Source organism: Amphibalanus amphitrite, unplaced genomic scaffold (genome assembly GCF_019059575.1).
Source record: "Amphibalanus amphitrite isolate SeventyFive unplaced genomic scaffold, NRLGWU_Aamphi_draft 000278F_arrow, whole genome shotgun sequence".
In the NCBI taxonomy this organism is placed as follows: domain Eukaryota; kingdom Metazoa; phylum Arthropoda; class Thecostraca; order Balanomorpha; family Balanidae; genus Amphibalanus; species Amphibalanus amphitrite.
In genome coordinates this window covers 595,456-617,722 of record NW_024881773.1, presented here as the reverse complement: position 1 = coordinate 617,722, position 22,267 = coordinate 595,456, and the positions used below count along the sequence as shown (strand labels likewise).

Genomic DNA, 22,267 nt, shown 5'->3' with positions numbered 1-22,267 from the left:
TCAGGTACCTATGCTCATTGCTCAGGTCACATTTTTATGGACACTTGGCAAAATAAAAAAACTAACAATCTAATCTAAGCTAACCCGACTAAGCATACACAACTACTGACTATAGGAACTAAGCACCTACCTACTTGTGCCTACATCTCGTACCATGTCAAAGTAGAGTTCCTTGGTGGAAGATTACCCTCAGTACTTTTTATCCCAGCCCTGTGAAGAAAACTAATACTTCTAAGCTCTGAGTCACTGCTGGCCATCCACAGGAAGAAACACTGAGACAGAGCTTTGCCATTGTATATTGGACCAATTATCACTATCACGAATGACTATGAACACATTATATGATCACATCGTTGCATGGATTGTCACATTGACAATTTTACTACAATCCTTTTTCAAGAAGTACAGTGATGATTAACATCAAAATCAACATAAAGTGGATTTAGTGATCCAAGCTTTCTCCTCCAGTAGCAATGGAATGATCGCATGTTTCATTTGCCAGACACTGAGTAGGTACCTGATGCACATTACAATCAGCATAGCATCTAAGCATAGTAAAACTGCCCAAGTCCATTCACTCTAGATTTTTAACTTGATAGTTTGCACTAATTTATCTTGCTGTTGTAAGTTATTATTCAATATTCATACCAATACATCAATATGCGCTCATCAGTCAACATTTTCTGGCATGATCCTGCTCAGCGTGCTCTTCAGTATTGCTCCAAGGTCTGCAATATTATAGCTTGTTTTTGGCCAATACGCTCTTTTAATTTTACTTTTTCTTGCTGACATATGAGCCCAATCAACTTGCGTTTATCAACCAAAATTTCATAACTTGTTCAACTTGATATTGATATTGCTCAGGAGTCAGGACCTCTGTCAGCCTCCTGGATACTTCGGATTGTTTTCAGTCAACATGCTTCTTAAATATGATGTAAGTCAAGATTCAAAACATCCAACAAAACGACGTATAAGAGTAAGAAAACCATCAGATAAACTAAAAAATGGCCTTGGAACAGAGCAAAGTGGTGCTCCATTTGTTTGTTTACAATGATTGTAGTGCTGATGTATTTTTAGGACTCTGAACGTCGGCTTATAGAAAAATAAACGTTTTTACAAAAGTTGTAAGGCAAGTAATATTTATTTGAAAGAACTAAAACATTCAAAAGCCAAACATCATGAAATACATGAATCGGAACGAAAAAGTAACCCAAAAATCCAGCCTGATCACCGGCTCCTAAAACTGCAACAAAACCAGCACTTTTCCCCGCAACTCGTTGTCCAGACGTAAATATGCGCCCACCCTTCGTGGGAGGGTCCAGTCCTGTTCTTATGAGCATTTACATGAAGACATAGGTCATGGGAGACTGCCAGTGGTGGTTTTCTGGCCAGTTGATGCGGCATAGATGTGGGAAAATGTGATAACAGCATGATACAAATGAGTTAAAGGTGTCGGTGGGATGTTTGCTCGCGTTGGAAAAAAACTTCCCGACTGGCAAAAGCAGCATGAGACGAGCACAGACCACAGACAGACTCAGACCAGCGCGCTGGGGATGGGCCGGCCAATGCGGACTCCGGGCGGCCAGCACAGACCTCAGATAGCCCCGGACCGGACCTGAGACCGGCGCAGGGCGAGGACCGACCAGCACCAGGTGGTGGCACGTCCGGCCTGTCCTCAAAACGGTCCGTTTGCAGCCAGCGACCACAGCCGGCCGGACGACGATGCTGGCACGGCCGAGCTCTCACGTATTCCTTCTCCGCTTAGACTCAGCGCGTGCGCCGGTGCCCCGCCGCTACCCCCGAAAGTACCTGCCGATCGCAATCCACGACCGCACGGCGCCAGGTATCGCGCTCCAAGTCAGCCAGGCATGCAGCCACACCAGTGCAATGGGTGAAATGGTATGGGCACGTGGCCTTCTGCACAGGGCACCTCACGGACACGGGCGCTCGACCCGGTTCTTGGCGATTGGCGGTGGTGCAATGCTGATGGCCGTAGCTGGAATGCCTGTGGGGAATGCCGAAGGAATGTTTGCTGGAATGAGACTCATCCGTCTAGCCTGGGTCACCGCGCTACATCGCGTTTCTGCATGCGCCGTTGGGCCACAGCTGGTTCGCATCGCCAAGCGGAGAGAAAACGAACGCTCTCGCTCGGCGAATCTCTGTGTTTTCCTATCTGTGTTCCTGTCTGCAGTCAATGCGCCCAGCTGTGTGCAGAACAGCGGAACGAAAACAGCAGATAAAATGAGTCCCACTACATGAAACGTCACGTACTTACAGCGAAACTCAGGTTCCTCGTCAAATGGACCAGATGTGCCACTCACTAAACCAGTCATATGCATGCACCGTCCACCAAACTATAATAAAGCCTAGAATAATTTTGTTGTCCATTAATAGGAACGCTGCTTGGACACTTGTAACAGAGAGCAGATAAATATCACAACAATCGCACAATAACAGGCGGGAGAATTTCAACATGTGGTTGCCAGAAAACACCCCGTCCAACGCCACCACTAGCGCTAGCCCCACTGCCATGGACACAGCTATCATTAGATTCGGAGGGTGATTGACATGTCCATCAGACACCATGACCACAGGCCACAGCTGTGGTCACAAAAACCGATAACATTTCCGCCAGAAGCCGCCCTGGGCGGATCTGGCGAGACGTGCTCCTGCTCACTGCGCTACGTTCGGATTTTTATACGAGTCAATCGAAAGGCTGATAAAACGGCTTATTTATAGCACGACAGCCTCAGACAGGCCATAAAACAGCTGACAATTGAGCCCAAACAGCCTCCCGGATTTTAGTGGTGTTTGTTAGCTTGATATTTGTTTTATGAAACCATTACGGCGCGATGCTATTTCCTGGTTCCTTCAATAACTCCAAACATGTCCACTTGATACGAGATAATATTTCGCGAACGCAGATCAACCATGCATACCAACAACCTGGAAGCCAAACAGCATACCTACGTGGCTGCCAGCCAAAACCCAGACATCAATCTGCGAATGTCACTATCGCAAACTTTGCACGACCAATTTCAAAGACTGGTCTCTGGACGGCATTTTCCCGGTAGCCGCAGAGCACAGCGCATGTTGTCCGATACCGTACACAGATGCGGAAATCAGTGGCCTGGCCAAGGCCGTGCCATGCCTGCGATCGCCCGGCCATGAAGATACCGACAGAGGAACCTGTTGGCCGGGCCACTATGGGCCCATAGAGCACCGGCCAGTATGCGGTGGGCTCGCTGACCACCGTGAAAACACGATTCGACAGATGGGCAGACCGACGGACCGACCGGAGGAAACCAGGACAGGCGGGCAGACCGATAGGCTGGCGGAGACCAGGGCAGGCAGGTGGACGGATGGGCTGACGGACGGATACTACAGCAGGCAGACACATGGAGCGAGCGACTGACCGATGGATGGCCCGGCACAAATAGTCGTAAAGAAACGGGAGACAGGTCAGAATCCGCACAGCCAGTGAGCTCATGCTCCTCCCAAGCCACTGTAGACTAATGTGGCAGCCATTTCATGGTAAGTTTGATAAATAATTCATTAACTATTATATGGCATGAATTCCGGTACAATACAGTGATATACATATTTCTTCCTTGTCAGAGAAGATGCCCTTGACCCGTTCTCCAAGACACCAGCGTGCCCCACGAACTTCCCCTTCTGATGGTCCAAACCCGAACTCAGAAGCCGCCGGGGATATAACCGGCTTTCTTGAGGCGCCCGACTACAGCAATCCCTCAAGCTATCGCTGCCCACACGTCCAGCGTCAGATCGGCGACCTCAGCGACCCGTACCACCCGACACTGGGACCGAGCCAGCCAGCCCCTGGCACCGTTCCGTGAGGCAGATGACATATGTGACTCCCAGGGCCCGAGTCACGACTCGTCAGACAACAGTTCGATGACAAGACCAGACATCTCCGGACACCCGAAACACATCCCACAAGGACAGGGTGGTGGTCACAGCGCTGCAAGTTGCAACAACACACCAGCTCCTCGGGACCCACAAGTACCCTTCAGTGTCAGCTGAAGTCCGACAATCATTTGGCAAGCGCCCTCTGACATTTACGTTGATGCACCTGGCAGAGCCCTCATGAATAGACAAATCTTCCTGGATCAGAAATGAACGTTCAGGACTGCCTTGAGCGCTCCTGCACCGTTCCCCGTGGAACATCAGAACTCCACCGCCCCATTCTTGATAGATGTTCTTTCCCACTCAGGAACAACTTCATTTGCCCAGGCTCAACATTCCAGACTCCTGAGACATCCGTTGACAAGTATGAACACGTAACAGCACCAGCTCAATGACACAGGGGTGTAGTTCTTTCGAGCAATAGACAGAGACACAGCCGGCGATGGCATGAGCCGATCATCGGTGTCCATCATGTAGGGGTGAGCCAGGGTGTGCTGACACCAGACCGGGGCAGGCACCAGACCGAGGGAAGCCTGTCCTATCTTCAGACCCCGACATGACCTCCACACCATTGCATCAACTAATGAGGCGATGACGATTCGTGCGAAAACTCCGCAAACTCTCCGTTCTCGGAACTCCGAGCCAGAGCTGGAGGCTGGCTTATATCACTCTGGGCTGGCCAGGACATAGGGAAGTCCCAGGTGGAGCCTGATCCTGACGGGCAGTGCCAGCCGCAACTCGACTCCACGCCACGGAGATGAGAGGGAGCTACTTACCGCCGGGAGAGAGCAGATAAGACTCAATGTTTGGCTTAGTCCGTGTCCCGAAGGACGCCTGGATTTGGGAGCAATACCAGAAACACTGTTATGTTTAAACTGAGGACCAATATAAAAGCTGCAAAGACCTCCAGTATTCAACTGTAACGAATATCGTCATGGATCACAACGGACTTATGCTTGCCTCGCCACTGAAAGCCTAAAAATATATGTACCATGAATTTGCCAAGCGAGGTAATATATTTTCAGCTACGACGAACACTTTTAGAAACACCACTGTAAAATGAGTCTTATCTGCATGAGCCAAATGCAAGATGGAACACACTTCACATCGATCTGTCCTTTCAGCCCTCCTCTCCCAGCCCAGATCAAACCACATTCCAAACCGGATCTGGACTACTTGCTCAAACTCGCTCATCCCAACTCAGACAAATGCCCCTGTTGACGCTCACCGGGCGCGAAGTTAGTCGCACCGGGCGGGGTCCTAGTGTCCAATGGATCCCGCGGGGTCCAACTGACCCCACGGTTGGCGCCGGACCCGCGGCGGACCGGTTCGGTGACCCGCGTAAAAACCGCCGCACCGCCAGACAGGCGGTATCCGGTCAACTTTCCCAGCGACCGTCAGAATCGGACCGCAGAGCGGACGAGAGAAAGAGAGAAAACGGAAGACGGATATCGATGAATGCCTCGGCTTAATGAGGAGCAGTTCTTCCGAACTACCCAGACCGGGATATTGAGATTGCCTGGCTGAGAAGAATGAGAAGAATGTGATGTTGCGCTGGCATCCAGGCAGCTCGGCCTACGATCAGTTGAAATGTTGCGAAAGGAGTTGATATGATTGAAATTAAATGAAACATTGGATATTTCGCAAACCCTGGAGAGTTTCATTGTCACATTCCATATACAGCTCACGGGTTCCATTCACGCCAATCCAAGCTATCAAGGGAAGCTAAATGCGAGTTTACCAGCCAGCCATCACCTCTAGCAACATCTAGGAACACCTAGCAACTGCTTATACAACAGCTCCTCTGACATGGAAGACATACTGACAGGCAGCATATCGTAAACTCCTGTCAACACGCATGTAGCAACTGCACTACACGGTCTGACCAGGTCCCTGCCTCCGGTGTAGCAGTCAGCCCGAGTCACTCATCTGTCGGAGGCGACACTGATAACTGGCACTGCAGCGCAGAGCCTACCGAGACGTGTCGTACAGGCATTCCACGAAACTCGGCAGGCTCGCCGGCGACGACCGCAGATGGCACGCGACACCTCATCAAAGTTCCCCAGAAGGGATGAGATCGCGGACATCCCATCGCCGCACTCTCACCGCCCCTTCCGGCAAATCAGCCAGAAGGTTGGGGGAGCTTGTGCAATATCAATGTGCAATATCAGGACACGCAACCAGCCATGTGATTTGCCGTGTGCGTATCTTTTTTGAAGTCCGGCGAACAAAACATATTCCAGATTCATTACCAGCGGGAAGCCGGCGTCTGAAGTCAGCCGGGCTTGTAAGAGTCGGAATAACGGCCGCAAGGTTGGCGACATCAAGTTCAAGGGTCACGATGCCACACATTCCAGTGTCTGAGCCGGACACCTCCCTGTCCGCCCGACTGGACAAGACGAGGCAGGTCACGCAGTGGACCTGTATCACGCTGCCTGGGAACAGCGCTACCTCACGTGACCATCAGCGGCCATAGTCTGGGAAGTTGTGACCAGTCACGTGACCATCGGTGGCCGCCGTCCGCCCGGCTATGGTATGTCACATGACCGCCCGTGGTTACGGCCTGTGAAGCTGTGATGGGTCACGTGACGGTCTGTAACGGGTCACATGACTGACCCAGTAGCCGTGAGAGGCACGCTGTGAGAGGTCAGAGAAGCGGACCAACGCCTACCCCGGTCAGCCATCGAACAAACCGCTATGGAAGAGGGCAGGGCCTAAGGCAGATGACAGCCTGAATATACACTAGAGACAGGATGGACAAGCTGAAAACCGACGAGAGGAGGAAAAAGACCGGGTGGATGAAGGTGACGACAGCGCGAGGATATGATAAAGATGGGCTACAGAAGGAATAAAAATAGTGTGAAGACAGTGTAAAGAAAGAGTCAGATGGAATATGAGAAGAACGCTGGACTGAACACCCGGAAGCAGGTCGAGACGGCAAACTTGATCCACTGAAGAAGACTACTTACATCTGGCCGCCAATACGGTGTGAACGACGACCAGTGACCACAACGGCGAAGATCGATTTACATTCCGCACGGCACGAAACCCCACAGACATACCGCAGATCGGCATTAGCGAACCGTGTTTCTCCACCCTGTGCACGCAACCTGAACAAAAACAGCAGGCTTATCCCAGCTGACTGAGTCAGCCGGTCGGCACGCCACCACGAACTCGACCACAGCTCTACATACAAACCTCACCGGCCCAATTCCATCAAATCGCGCACCACACAAGGTTACTTCACTCCACGGAACCAGACGTTCCCTTTTCTGGCTCAGCCCGACCTCAGTGCGGAACCAATCTCGTTCACCCCTCACCTGTCTGATGCTGAGATCCATCTCGGAGCGACATGATCGCAGCGCGGACAGTCTGCTTCCACCACCGCCGGTCACCGGGTGACCTTGACCTGTGTCTGGGTCAGTCGCCACCGGTACCGGTAGAGGTGGAGGCGGGGGCTCCTTCCGTGACTTCTTCCCCTTACGTATCCGCTTCAGACTCCCGTACCAGCCCTCCTTCATGGTGACTGTGTGGCGGGCTCCTGAGGTGGCCCTACAAGTCCTGATGTGAAGGAACAGTGGCCACTGGGCGCTGATGCACTCCTGGCCTCCGCTCGGTAATTCAACTCCGGACCCCACTCGGTAGTCTAACTCTGGTTTCACTTGGTCCTGTGAGTGTATAATTTGTCTCTTCCGTCAAAGTTTCTGCACGGAGTACACTAACCGCTCTTCAATCCTCATAGGACAATTGGTCGGTCCTCTAGCACCGCGAGTCTCCGCCTGTCGCCTGTCACTGCCGCCCCAGCAACACTGCGACCCTGGCGACCTCACGACCACCGCCGTCCACAGCCGCACGCACCGTCCGCCGCCCGCCGGCCGTCACACACAACTGACGGCGAGCCGTCCGACCGCCGGGCGGCGGCGGCGGCGGTGGCGGCGGCGGGGGACCTATCGAAACAGCTGAGCGCCGGCCTTCAGGGGTGTCCGACCAGCCCGGACCGCCGCCGCTCGGCTGACTGGGGCGAGAGCAGGTGCTGTAGAACGACCCGCGGAGGGTCGGACACCCCGCCGGTTGCCGATCAGCTCAACACGTGCCAATCGAGGCCGCTCGGATCTGCACGCAGCTGTCCCTCGCCACGCGCACCCGGCCGGCACACGCATACAGGCGTTTATCTGCAGAAGGGCAGATGGCAAGCCCACGGACAGCTGAGGTAAATCCTGCGGCCGCGCACACAGCAGCCGGCCAGGGACCCGGCGCTATCCAGTTGAGTGGTCAGGAACCGCAGATGTCAGCGTGGGTCGCACAGTGGGGAGACGTCAGGGTTCGCGGCGCCATGCGACACTCGACCCACCGTTGAACGCAAAGGTCCTCCCCCACCCCTACTGAACGTCCCCGAGTAAACAAGGTGCCCAGGCAGTCTGCGGCGGGGAGCAGGGGAGCAGGCTCAGACCTGTCATGAAGGTACGGTCGTAAGGGCCATGCGTGGCCATTTGAGCGGGTGAGGTGTGTAAACAAGAGGACTCGCGGTGACAACGGTGACAAAGGGACAAAGGCAACGGGGTGCCAACCCCCAGCAGCCGGCCCGGGGTTCGGGTGAGTGAGAAAAGAAGACCCCTTCCGGATTGCTTTACTCAGCGCCTGCAGCACTACCGCACTAGCTTTGTAAGCGTAAACATTCATATTCGGCCACTAAGACACCAACGTGTCCCATTACATAAAACACGTCCGAACAAAAATCAAGGTCGCCATAGTCCAGCCGTACGACCTTGTGGTCCATCTGATGGAAAACTTCCATCTTGGTAGCGGCACATCCCCTCGCCTCACGCACCACAGGGGTATCCCTCCCCTCCGCCACCGTCCGAGGGGTGAAATCTGGCAGTGATTGAGCGGTCCCGGACCAAGCGAAGTTGTTTTCAGGTATCGCTTGTCCCAGATCACCTCCCGGGGATGGACCCGGTGGCATTTAGGGCTGCTGTTTTCAAACTATCGATACCCTCGGAGAGGCAGTTTTGTCTGTAATCGTTTCTCGGGGATGTCGTTGGTTTAAAAACACCTTTTACCTGGCGTTATACCTAATAGTATCAGTGGCTTAGGTCGTAAACCATCCCGCCGTTAGCAGACTCCAGAGTGCCAGAAGTCGTTATGTCAGACAGGTGTCATTCCATCCCCGTGTCACCACGAGCCGAGCCAGGTGTCACTGATGCACCAATGTCACCTTGTCCACCAATGGCAGGAGGACATCTGAAGGTCGTTCTCGCTGTGTCAACGATCTTGGGACCGGGACGGTGCTGGTAGTTAAATTGGCGACAGAAGTCGGCTTCGCATCACCCACGTGGCCGTCGAATGTCAGTTCGACACCGCATGACTCCCAGGCTATTTATATTTAGTGCACTGGATACTCCCTCAGCATTTCGGTACATACGCGCTGTGTCGTCAACGCTCTATAAGGCGGCTTGCACTGAGCGTCTCCCCATAATCAATAAAACATCATCGCCAAGACATGGCGTGGAATGACTCTATCCATAAGCAGCTTTAGTCCCTTGGTTACCCCGTGCTGACAACGGGTTACCATCTACCTTCCTTGGCGTTTTAGCCGCTATATGCCGCCAGGCAAAACCGTGAGTCGCGACCAGGATAACACCGAGACCGGCCCGTAATCTTGACGGAAAACTGACGACACCCGATACCCCATCCTTCATCATCACGTCGGCATTCCCCACACGTCACCGAACGTCACCCCGGCGTCACATCGTCACGGCTCGCTCACTGCAAGTCTCAGCGCGGCCGCGCGGCAGGTATGCCATAGAACGGACCTCAGCCACCTCTGGGGTCGGCGACACCCAACAAAGGCGTCCGTACGAACTCGGGAACAAACAGAGGGTGACAAAAGGTCCGCTCCTTCGGGAGACGGCTGAGAATGGTGAGTGACAACTGGCGGGGAGTGTCTGCCAGCCGTCAGAGCCTGTCCTCAGCAGCGGCCGACGACAAACAGGGGACCGGCCGGCCCACATACACAGGAGCGGGAGCGAGGGACGGTGATGTAGGCCAAGCAGGACCGATAGCGAGAGCAATACCTCTCTGGAAAAACACATAGCTTTGTAGGTGAGCGATGGCTTCTTTGAGAATCATTTTATGAATATCATGGTGTTGAAAATGACCCTAAAGTCATGTTGCAATTAAATGGTAGTGAAATAAGACATAAATAGAGCATATGAGCCTTCCGTACAGCATGCATGGCAGGGTTAGCTGGGATCCAACGCAAGGCCGAATGTAGGACAGACAGCAAGGTCGGTCAGCGCAGGAACGCTCCACTCCCAACGTCTCCGGTGGGGACTGACTGGGACACTTTTCCAGCCCTGCGCACTGAGCCGCCCACCACCTGCTGCCCCTCACCTCCCCTGAGCTACCGCCCCGCAGCTGCCACCCGACGCCACCCGACGCCCGGTGACCGTTCGACAGGCAGACGGCACGCGCCAGCCTCGGGCACTCGGCGTCCTCTGTGCCCCTAATGCCCGCAGATCAGAGGACTAATCCCTCTGAGCAGTCGCTCCAATCAGTCCCGATCGCCGGTCAGCGCCCCCGGACCAAATAGTGGAAGGAGAGGAACAGAGAGGTGGGGAGGTGGGGAAGTAAGAAGCACTGCTACTGATGCATCGAATTGGGCAGGCAGTTGTGGCGGTTGAGGTTTGAAAATTGTTTTATTTGCGGTTGCTTACCAATTCTGTCAAATACATTTTCAGAGCGGTAAACTGCTTCTTTGTAACACAAATAACAAGTTTTCTAGCAATAATGATGCTCTTATTTACTGAGACCTCAACCAGAGCTGCCATTAGTGAGATTGTTAGCCTGTGCGCAGCATTGCTACTGGAGCCCTATCAGTCCGAGTGACCCCAGTCAGTGCCAGGTCACACCGCAACGCTCCCGTACAGTGCAACAAAAACCCACCACCCTCAGCCGCAGGGCAGAGGCACGCTATTCTACGTCCCTGTCCCGACCTGCCCCGTCCAGTGAGGCGCGTCCGTTAGATGCGTTCTTGCCGGCTGATGCGCCCGGGTGTTTTGTGATCCTGCGGCGCCACACCGGCGGCTGCCGGCCGGCACTAGCCTCACAATGTGGCATGACCTCACTGCTGATGGCATGCGCCACTGGCACGCAGCACAGTGCGTGAGGGCTCCTTATTGGGAGCGAGTCGGGCGGCTGGCTATACCGCAGACAGGTAATGAATTCAATGAACTGGATCGGAACGCGGCGCCGCGTCGTCCGCCCGGCCCGCCGCTGAGCTGCAGCCGATTACCAGTCGACGCTGCCTCCTATGGAAGCTGATAGGGTGATCTACCTGACGTGGCGGTGATTTAACATGACGTGCAAAGCAATCGTGTCCATTCTTGGTCCAAGCAGGTCAAACACCCCGCGAACAGAAATTCCAAGCGAGTCTAGCGAGTCTGTAACCGATTTGTCTAGACAAATCAAACTGACCAGTTTCGTGAAAGCGGACATAGCATGATCAACACCCCACAGATCTCAGCTGTACGTTTGAGTGTGCCGTAGCGGGCGCGCTAGGCTCTGTGCCCGGGGAGGGTGATCGCCTACAGCCGCCGTGCAACCCTCGACACACCGACTCGCCCCGCCGGCCGGGCGAACGGTGGGAACCAACGCCAACGGTCGGCAGAACCGCCGTCTTTGTCCCCGGGCTGCACGGCGGGAGGAGAGGAGCTTCAACACAGACTGCAACGGGGAAAACAGAAACACATGCTGAAAGGCTTAGGGAGGAATTTTAACGGTGTCTGCACGAGATGAAAACTGAAACGAACGCTGCACGCAGCGGGAGGGGCGCGCCATGAGCCACGTCATGAAGGGGTTCATTCACCCATAAAGTTCACTATTCACACATCTTTCATCCATGAGGGGATCTCGATTCGCTACTTCAGAAACTGGCTTCGTTAGCACGAACTATCGGCACCAGTGAGGTGAAGGGTTAATTTGTACGCATTTTACCGCAACGAAGCCAAGCCGATTGGGAGCGAGACCAACTAACTCAACCAAAATCATGGATGAAGTAACCCAGACTGGCTGTGGCGCTGTGCCACTTGCCTCAAACTGCCAGGGCCGCTGAGACGTGTCGAAAAATCAGCAGCCGAGCACGTGTTCGAGGCCCGTGTCGCGGCGCGCATTTACTCGCACGTTTTTACGCCTTTCTGCGGTCAAAAACGGCGATATTTGCGTGCAATGATGCAGCTTAGACATGAATACTGGAACTGATTCACAGGTTCACCGGTAAAAACGAAAATCCGACACCACACGCTAAGAAAACACAAGAAGAACCGCTGGTGCGCAGAGAACTACAGGCCCAAGTAGGGTGGCGTATAGATTTCACGAGCCTATCCATCGGTCCGTGAAACACTACTCTTCACCGTGTGCGAGCCAATCCCGTCTGAGGATCACGGTAACACTCATGTCACGTCCCGCCCACCGAAGTCTCACACCAGTGTCACGCCGGGGTCACGTACGGGTTACGCTCCTGTCACGTCCAGGTCACGGCGAGGTCACGGTTCGGATCACGTCTGGGTCACGGTGCGAGTCGCTCCATTAGCTCGTCACTATGCCGTGAACTGGCCTCTTTGGCACAGACAGCCCTTTGAAGTCGCGGTGTGTGGCATACCGTGTGCTCAGTAACCCTGTCATTATTACCGTATCGCCGGCGTACGGAGCCAGCCTGAGAGCGTTGGAATCTGTCCAGGGTACTCGTAGGCAGAAAGGAAGAGGAGAGCAATGTTCGAAGCGGGATTCTTTAGTCACACCCCAGAAGAGAATATCTTAAATTGTTTGAAAGTAGAAATGTCAACGCTGAAATCCTCATATGATTTCAATAACAATTTCTAACAAATGTACTGAGCACGGTCTTTAACATGAGCATGATGAGAGCGTCGAGTTGTGATAGCTCACGAGACCCCAAGCCTAATGACAAGGCAAGTCGGTAGCTTCAAAGTCGGGTAACGGGAGAGCTGGCTAGAAACAACAGGCATCAACTGGTAACGCCAGTGACACCACCTCGGCCTGAAGGAAAGCCTGTCAAGAGCGGCCCTAACCGCCCCAACGGCCGTTGACATCTGCCGTGAGTTTCCTCATCTCGGTTCAAATTCTGCAGGATTAGCCGATGGGAACTGACGGTTGGCGAGCACCACGGAGTTGCATAGCGTACAGTAGAATCGTGAGTCGTTGCCAGGAGCCGTTTACATTGGAATTGAACCGTTCGCGTTGGTACCACCCGGACACGAATAAGCCACAGTGACGTTAACAGATTAATGCTCAAAACCGGCGTTAGTTGACAGTTTATCCGGCTATGAGTGACATGATCCGGCAGTTTGTTATATAAATCATTACATGTAATTAAATGGGGAAATGGACCTAGCCTCGAGGCAGCCAAGGTAACGGAGAGTGCATTTTACCAGTGATGGCATTTAATATATAACTGGACAAGCCGCTAGTGATTTCATCATCCAAGGGACGTGAATGCATCATGAACAAAGACAAATGAGGATGATTGTGAGTCAATGACGAAATCCATGAATGCAGGGTGAAGCACGGATGAAGGCCTGAAACAAAGAGAATCAAACGAAACGTTAAGGTTTTGTAAAAGCAATGACCGTTGTTTTGAACGCCAGCAAGCAGTGATCGCCGCGGGCAGCGATACCTAATGTGATGGATACAGGCTATCAAGTTTTTTAGAAACAGTGAAGCAGAGGTTTAGGCGTCTACGTATTTCAAAACCTGCTTTCTAGACCAGACATAGAAAATTGAATAGACGATAAATAAAGAAGTGATTCCTTCTAACCTGCGAGTTGAGACCAGCACTCTTGGTCAGCCACTCGGGCAGCCTACCGACGGCAGCGCCATCTGCTCAGAGGAGAGGAAACTAATGCTTTCCCAGAGGGCGCGCAGGTTACCCGAGGCCTCAGGAAGATCGTGGCTCGACTGTCCCAGGTGGCGCTAGTGCCGTCTCCCCTCTAGATGTCGCTAGCTGTCCGAGCAGTAGCCCGGTGACGCGGGGGCAGGCAGCAGGACTCATATGCATATATGCAGGCAGCAAGCAGGCAGCAGCTCATTGTTTATAAAATCATTGGTGATTGCGCCAACTCTCTAACCATCGATATCACGGTTAAATGTGCACAAACATGTTAGTAACACCAGATGCAGTTCACCTTGTATATGCCTCACTAATGCAGCATGTTATGTGCACGTAACCGTCCGAGCGTCAGTCTAGTCTTGTTACATGGCGTGATCTCAACTCAAAGCAAAGTACGGGTACTACCACTGCATCATGTCAAGTCTTATTTGTTTTGTAGCTGAACAGCTGGCGTTTCAAGCGGTGCGTTATGCAGAGCCCACAGCACGACAAATAAACAATGCATAACTGAATCAGACGTGTCTGATAAAGCAAACCACCACCTGCTCAACCAAACACGCCAGTAGATGGTCAGTCTGACTTCGATTGCCTGGCGCAGACTGGACCTTCGCCAGTGCCTTTCAAACCCTGAATAGAAGCCAGCGTAGTTCGGTAGTATTGAGAACCACTGGGTTGAGTCGTGCCCAGGCAAATAATTGGAGCCATTCAAGTGACACAAACCAAGTGTTCCTGCTAACGGTTTCTAACGGATCCGATACAGGGAGTATCAAATTTTACGTAGTTCCCGAGCACAGATTGTCAGCTGTCTTGCGGCTTTATGCCATCGGCAATGTCAAAAGCGGAATACACCCGCGGGTATGTCAATGTCGGGTATGACTGCGGCGGGTATCTGCGTCTGGCCAGATAGGATGAGCGGTCTGCCAGGGTTGCTGGTGGCCCGTCTGGGTCACGGTCATATTCCCACCAGCCGGCACTGGCGAGCGATCAATAGACGCTCCCAGTCTCTATCTGACTCCGATACTCTGACCGCCACAAATGTCGCCCTCTGTACGGACAAGCCGACCTCACCACTCTGCAATCTACGTCACCAGTTACCCACCACATATCCCAAAACAAAATTATCAAGCAGTACCGCCTGTACCGTAATGAGCTAGCTAACCTTTGATAGTTGTAAAATTCCGCTAACGGCCCAAACGCGGAGCGATAAAATTTATATGGAATTGCTCTGCGGTTAACGATGTTCTGTTTTTGGGGGTGTACTCAACGATCTCTCAGTCACCCGACTGACTGTAACAGGGCGACACTGGACGAAACTGCAATGAGGGAGCATTGAGGACACACGGCGCTGGCATTGCTTATCATGTACCAAGTACCACCCCACAAAAACGAATGAAACAACTGCGCACCAGAATGACACGTCACAAAACAGGAACAAAAGCGAGGCACAAATTGCCTGACGAATAGTTAGCGAACCACAAAAACTCACCATGCCTTATGTTCCAATGTCTGGCAAAACGCAAAAAGCTATGAAACATGGAAAACATTCCGTGCCACCTCTGCCCGAGCAATAAATCGCTTTTGTACCACAAAGGGAGCCGAGCCCTCGATTGCTAATGGCGCTAGACTGGCCGATCAATGCGACACAAAGCGGGTCCAATCGACGCCACACCGAATGGTGCCTGACGGAGGGCCGACTGACTCTGTGACACACTGCTAGGGGAGGGGGTCATTTACCTCAAGGCCAAAATAGGCTGAATGTGAAACACTCCGTGAGCCGTACCAGAGCCGTTGGTCATTAGATGGCCCCATATATTGGTCGATACCTGATAGGGAGTACCCAGAATATGCCATACGCTCTGGTGACCACTGAATCTCGAAATGGATTCACAAACCAGTATAGAGGTAAGAGGCAGCTCAACATTAGTGACCTGGAGACTCAGAACCTGAGCGACACAGTGGATCATAACCGCTAATTTCAGGACTCCATACTTCAAGGCCCTGCCACCTGCCTTCCAGTTATCGCACACACAGATCGGGGGCCAGGCAACAGTGGTCGATACGACGACCCCTCCCTCCCGCCACATACTGACATGGTTCGGGGGGGGGGGGGGCAGCCAGCAGGGACTGCAGACTGCACGCCACCAGTGACCCCTCCCCCCCTGTCCGTCACCCCCACTATGGCACGTGTCCCTCCCAGTGGGGTCGGTACCAGCAGGGAAGTAATGAACGAGCGTACCGCACGGGTGGTGTTGGAATGGACGGTGGATTGCGGATGGGCGGTGGACGGTGGACGGTGGGCGGTGGACGGTGGACGGTGGACGGTGGACGATGCTTGGTGGTGGCTTCAGTAGCGACAGAAAGGAGACATTCTAAATAGCATTGGTCCAGGAAGGGATTTTCTCTCTGCACGTAAGTCGTTCGGTCTAAATGATGAAACACTGCTCGCAGTTTGTCCTACATTGATCATCAAAACTTTAACGGTCCGATTCCATGGGTCGTCTCTGCAGTCGTAGCCGCCTCTGACAGACGCACTCTGCGGGATCACGCAGACCATTTCCCAACCAATCTCATGCGTACGGAACGTGCTCGCTGCTTTACGGCTTCCCAGAACAGCGGCGGGTTTTATCTTGACCATACCATCAGTGCGACGTTTTCCAAATGAAATGAGCGAGGCAGCGTCCAGAAAATTCAAAGCTCTCTACAGACTACAGCTCTCGCAGTGGCCATGAGGTCACGGGCGACACAGGCACTCCCAGCTCTCCCGTCCAGCGATGTGCAGTGAGCTCACAGCTCTGCAGCGCGACGGCCATGAAGTCAGAGCTCTCCCGTAGCGTTTGCAGCAGATTGACCTCAGAGCTGTGATGACGAGATTGCTGCGGCTGCAAGGAGCCACTGCGGCGACTGCCAGCGGTAAAGGAAAGTGTGTCGACTCGAAACCTGAACTATTGGACAGGAAACCTCATAATTTAATCATTTTCAAACAAATTTACCTACCAACCAATTTTTGCCTTTTAGTCGATATGTTCACATTTTGGTGACCACACTAGCCCCCCCCCCCTACCCCCATCCCCCACCTTCCCAGTTCCCACTTCGGTCTGCAGTTAGAGGTCAGCGGTCAGCATCTGTCAGCCAGTCGTCATCCGTCAGCAGTCAGCAGCCATACGTCAGCGGTCAATCCCTGTCAGCGGTCAGCCGGCCAGCCACCCGGGACCACTTAGACGCCTGTCAGTCTTACACCCCTCTCCATCCTCCTACCCACCCCAATCTGGCAGTCACCAGACAGACCAGACCCTCGCCATCCCGCCGCCAGACCGCGATCGATACGACCTCGTCTGAGCTGACCCGCTGTCGAGAGCGGCAATTGCCAGAGGCTGTTACAGCTCTGACAGGTTTAGAGCCGCTCTGTATCGGTCGGCTCGCCACAGCTCAGCTATTTCTGGCTAACAGAGGCTATTTTGGACCGAGACAAGCTGGTTGAGGATCGGCGGATGTTTAAGGTTGGGCTGAGGTCGCCAAAGGTCAGGGAAAGGTCGAAGTTAAGGCGTGTTGGCGACGTGACTAGCTTACTGTCGTTATAAAGGTTAGGGAAAGTTCAAGAAGTTAGCTTCGTGCAATGGTGTTAACCTGTTGGCACCATTAAACATGGGCGGAAATAATAGAGAAAGGTCACCAACCCCTTCGACTGTCAAATTATCAAGAACTCTGTTGATAAAAGTAATCGTGAGAGCGACCGTCGCCAACGCCTCTCGCGCGGCCAGCCAAAACCTGCAGCCCGAGCCTTCAGCCCTGACCGCGATCTGACCTTATCCTTAGCCAAACCACTGCTCTCCACACGAAACCCTCCAGCGCCAACCCAGGTGCCAGCCAACACAATCCAACGGATGATCCGCCCCATCGCAAATATCAAGCATGGGACATTCACCGACCCCGTCTTCGTCGCCACTCTCATGCTACCCAAACCTTATTCATTCCTCAGGCGTCAGTGTGAGACTATTCCCTCTGAGGTAGACCGGGCTAGTCTCAGGTAGGCTGGGAGTGGGACTGTGCTGTGACCGCCACTAGGCCCATGTGTCGCTCGGTGCCGCTCAGGGTCACTTCCGGTCGTAAACGAACCAAACATCGCACATAAGGCCGTCATCCGCAGTGGCGCAGCGTTATCGAAGCGTCATGTTTGCTCGTCACCGTACGTAACAACATGAGTCAGTGTGTGGGCGCAGGCACCGGATAGGAAGTACGTAAGTTCGGCTCAACTCGTAGGAGACCAAGCTTAGCGCACTGCCCGGATGTGCGTTGGATGAGCACACCAAACACACCTAGCGGAGCGCGGATAATTGCTTCTTCCGCTTCCGCTGGTTGACCAGCCCACGAGGAAACCTACGCACCGACAGCGACAACATCGTAGGTGCTGCAGCAGACTTATCACTAAAGCATGCCCTGCTATCTCAACAGAGGTCTGAGGAGCAGAAGAGGACACACTGGAGCTCGTATGAACACTGGAACTCATATGAATATGATATAACCGATCTCTGACCTCGTGTAACCTGTATGGTTGACGTTTGACCGTATGACATGTGCAACTCCCATATGGCTTCATGTGACCTATGTTACTTGCACATGACCTAATGTGATCTGTGTGGCTTACATGTGACCCCTTACGTCCTGTGTGACTGAAAATACCGTTGACCTCATATGACTTGAATATCACTGGCTTTGGACCCTGTTGACCCCTGGAACTGACCTGGATCTCCTGCAGCAGTTCGGCCTTCCTCCGTCGGATGTCGAGCAGAAGCTGCTGCTCCTCGGCAGTCAGGTCTGAAACAGAACAGAACAGCTACGTCAGAGGGTGGCGGGCGACGACATCTCAAACCGCAGAGGCTATAGTTTTTGGACGTCACTTTAGGATAGATCTTTGCAGTGAGCGGCTGAGTGCGCTGTGAATTCTCTTAGATTAATGCATCCGTAGATGCACACGCCCGAACATGTGACCATAAGCGTGCAACGTATAACCGCAACAATGTCTTAATGAAATGGTAATAAAAAACACGATGCATAAAACCTCGTGAAACAAACATCATAACACTGTCGTCAATCTTGCGAATGACGTCGCAGCTTGCCTCCTATCAGCCAAAGCTCTCTCCACAAATTAAATTCCGCAGTCCTCTTCCGCAGCTCCCCCCCCCCCCAAACACCGCTACCTCGAACACACTGCTCTCGCTGATTCTCAGAAGCTGATTCACTAAACACTTCCCGGAATTCACTCTGGCCGCCCTAAAACACCCATCGAATGGCTCAGTTCCAACAGCGAGACCCATCTGCCATCTGAACCGTGCCCGCAAAGTCCGGAACGCCGCGGTCACTTCACGTGCCGCGAGTGAATTCCGCACATACCAATCCTACTTCACCTGGCTGATAACAGCTCCCATGTCCCCCTCCCTCCCCTGGGGGGGGGGGCGGCACGCGCCCCAGTGTGACTCACTACGGGGGAGTCGTAGTCGTATCGACACAGTTGGCATCCCCTGAGTCATAGGCCATTAGTGTGGACACGCAGTGTGAGGGGACTCGGTGGTTGGCCGCAGGGGACAGTCCCCTACGGAAGCGCGCCTGTGATACCGTTTGGTAATTCAGCGCAGCGCCCAGTCCCCGGGGTTTGGGGAGAAGCGGGGGCGGATGATATAGGCTGGTAGATAGGGAGATGCGAGGATGGGTGAGGGCGCTACGCATGCATTTAAATGTGGGTATATCACGCTCACAACAGACATCTGAACCGGGCGACTTACGAATACGATCACTGCTCGGCGCCATCACAAAAAAAAACATATCCTTCCTTTCGGTGACGGAGGAAGTGCCTGCTTACAACTCCAACTCTTCCCAAGATCACACCATTCGACCATACCCAATACCCATTACCCATCGAGTGTGAGTATGGCTCAATAAGGCATGTCGACAGCGGATACTCGTACGAGATGAGGCTCGAGTAGCTAGCGGTGACAAAACCACGTCAGCTGAAGGGCACACATCCCGAGAGAAGAAGCACCCAACAAGACAGGGTCTCAAGACAGCCAGGTCAGGTCACGGCCACACAAGTAGCTCTGACGCCGTCTGTTAACGACAAGAGCATCAATCAAATGATGAACGGACAGACCGAGTAAGAAAACATAACGGATTGCTAATGGCATGATAATTGCTTTTGATTTATTTTCATGTGTCGTTTATATTAGCTCAAATAAACGGGAGTGAAGTGTTTAGACATGTGTAGGCGTTCAAACAACGGACCTCAAACCCGACCATCCCTAACCAAGGCGTCACGCATGGATGAAGCTTTTACATGACACTGTTAAACAATATACGCACGCTGACGCTAAACTCACTATTACGTTCCCTGGGAGTGATGCTGCCCGGCTTACATATAGTTACGTTCAGGGACACGCGTAAATCTCCACAATGTTGTTAGGAAGCCCAGCACCTACAGACAAGGTCAGTCTCAAATGGCTTCTTCCTGCTCAAGAAGCCTAAGGAACAGCAGATCATGATTGGCAGAAGAGGATTTAGGAGACAGGCGTCACTGTCATGGATTCCCTGTCATATTGTCCATACTCCATGTTATCCAGCATGCATCTCCCGCAGCCAAACATGCGGACGGTCCAGAGACCAGTGAGACCATCGTCCGGCGACCACAGACCACAGACCGGGGCCCGCAGACCACACACAGGACCCACAGACCGCACACCGGACCCAAGGACTACGATAGCTCGGTGGTGGCCCACCGGTGCATCGGTCAGTGGCGGTCGAGTTATCAGGGGCCACATCCCTCGAGGCTTCCCAAGGATTTACCCCCGCTGCTGAGCCTCTCATAGCCACAGCAGAGACCCACAGTAGGTACTGTCCAGTGTCCAGCTACCGGTGCGAAGCTACCGGTCCAGTGGTTGGCGGGGGACACCCTGGGCTCCCCGGCAGCCACCCATTCAGCAATGGCTCCAGCATGGTCAATGGTCATTGCAACCGCAAACGTCGGGGGACGGCGATAACACCGTTCCCGCTCTCTGCGTGCGGGGATGTCGAGGAATTCCCGAGGTACAGGATTACCATCGCGTCGGTCAGTAGTGGTCATGATATTGATATAGAAGAGTGGTAAACAACGGGCCTCGTAAAACTGCTTAGCAGTCTTTTTGAATCAAAAGACATCGTTTAAATGTCGACTTTTGATCAATGCAATAACAATGGCATCAACAATAAACGTTTGTCAGACAGAGTACCACCTTTCGCACCTGTCTCAGATATGGACACACGCCAAACACCACAACTGCTCCTGGTAGTACCAGTCACTACAGCCCCTTCCCCTTCCCCCACCCCACCCCATGTCTCTCCAACTGACCCCGAAATCACCATAGTGCCTTCCCTGGCGCTGAGCTGTCTCCCTCAACTCGCCTGCAACGTGTCTTGAAGCAGGGAGAGGAATTTACGATCAGCATTGATCAATGTTGACTATTTTTGGCAAGCTATTGTCAGCTCAGAATGCATCCTAGCACCCCCTCCAAATAAAAACTGTAGAAAAGAAGCAAAAAGGAAGGAATACTTTCAAAATAAGGAAGCCTAGGAGAGAAACTTTCTTATTAATACATTCAACTTATTCGTATAAACTACAATATTCATTCATTCACTCGAATGACCCAAATTTAACTCACTCAGGCCTAACTGACAAACCGTTAGAAATAAGTCAACCATCAATCACAGGATCCAGGCAGCACCAAAGATGTTCCATTGCCACGTCAAAGGGAGAACAACCAGACGCGGGCCGTTCCCACAAACACAAACAGCGGGCCAGATATATCCTGTTCAACGGGACCAGTCCAGGGGGTGGAGGCGTCTCATGTGTTTGTTGATCTGACATAGCGACAGACAAGAGCACGTTCGACTTCTCTGTCGATCAGCTCAACGAGCGTTTACTGGTCCCCTTCCACCGGTCGCATGGTCAACTAGCTGAACCAAGTATCGCAAACATCGCAGGCATCCCCAGCATCTCAGGCTCCTATCAGCGATAGAAGCTACCCGTGCTGTTTTCATTATGGAGATGCCTTCTCACAGGATCACGACTCCACTGTCTATTTGAGGAGACGACAGGAATGGTCTCGGGGGCACACCACCGTTTTCGGGTGAATGGCATCCAGGATGTATGCGGTGTCTCCTCTATGTGATGTAGCTGGATAGATGCCAATGGTCATGCATGCCAGGGTCAACGGTATGCCTCACCAGGGACCATACCAAACGTGCAGGGTCATTGCTGTGATGCAAGACACACATTGACCCCGGGAGGCAAACTGGAGAGCGCCACAGAAGCAGACAAGCGTTTGCGAGGACAGACACCGAGGGCGGCGTGAGGAGCGATGACGCCAAGCGGGGAGATGAAGACCCCAATGTCGTCAAATGACGCTTGTGAAG

General features: G+C 53.0%; 1 protein-coding gene across 4 annotated transcripts in view; it reads right to left on the bottom strand.

Annotated features, from left to right (window-relative positions):
• The window catches only part of LOC122387238 (cytohesin-1-like), a 73,911-nt gene that overhangs the window by 19,959 nt on the left and 31,685 nt on the right, over nt 1–22,267 (bottom strand). For 3 of the 4 annotated variants that reach the window (XM_043377286.1, XM_043377285.1, XM_043377284.1), the window contains exon 2: nt 18,570–18,643. In XM_043377286.1, the coding sequence (XP_043233221.1) occupies nt 18,570–18,643 (74 nt within the window). Of the gene's footprint in view, nt 1–7,247; nt 8,194–18,569; nt 18,644–22,267 lie in introns of those variants that run through there. The other variant, XM_043377283.1, reaches the window with a different exon arrangement.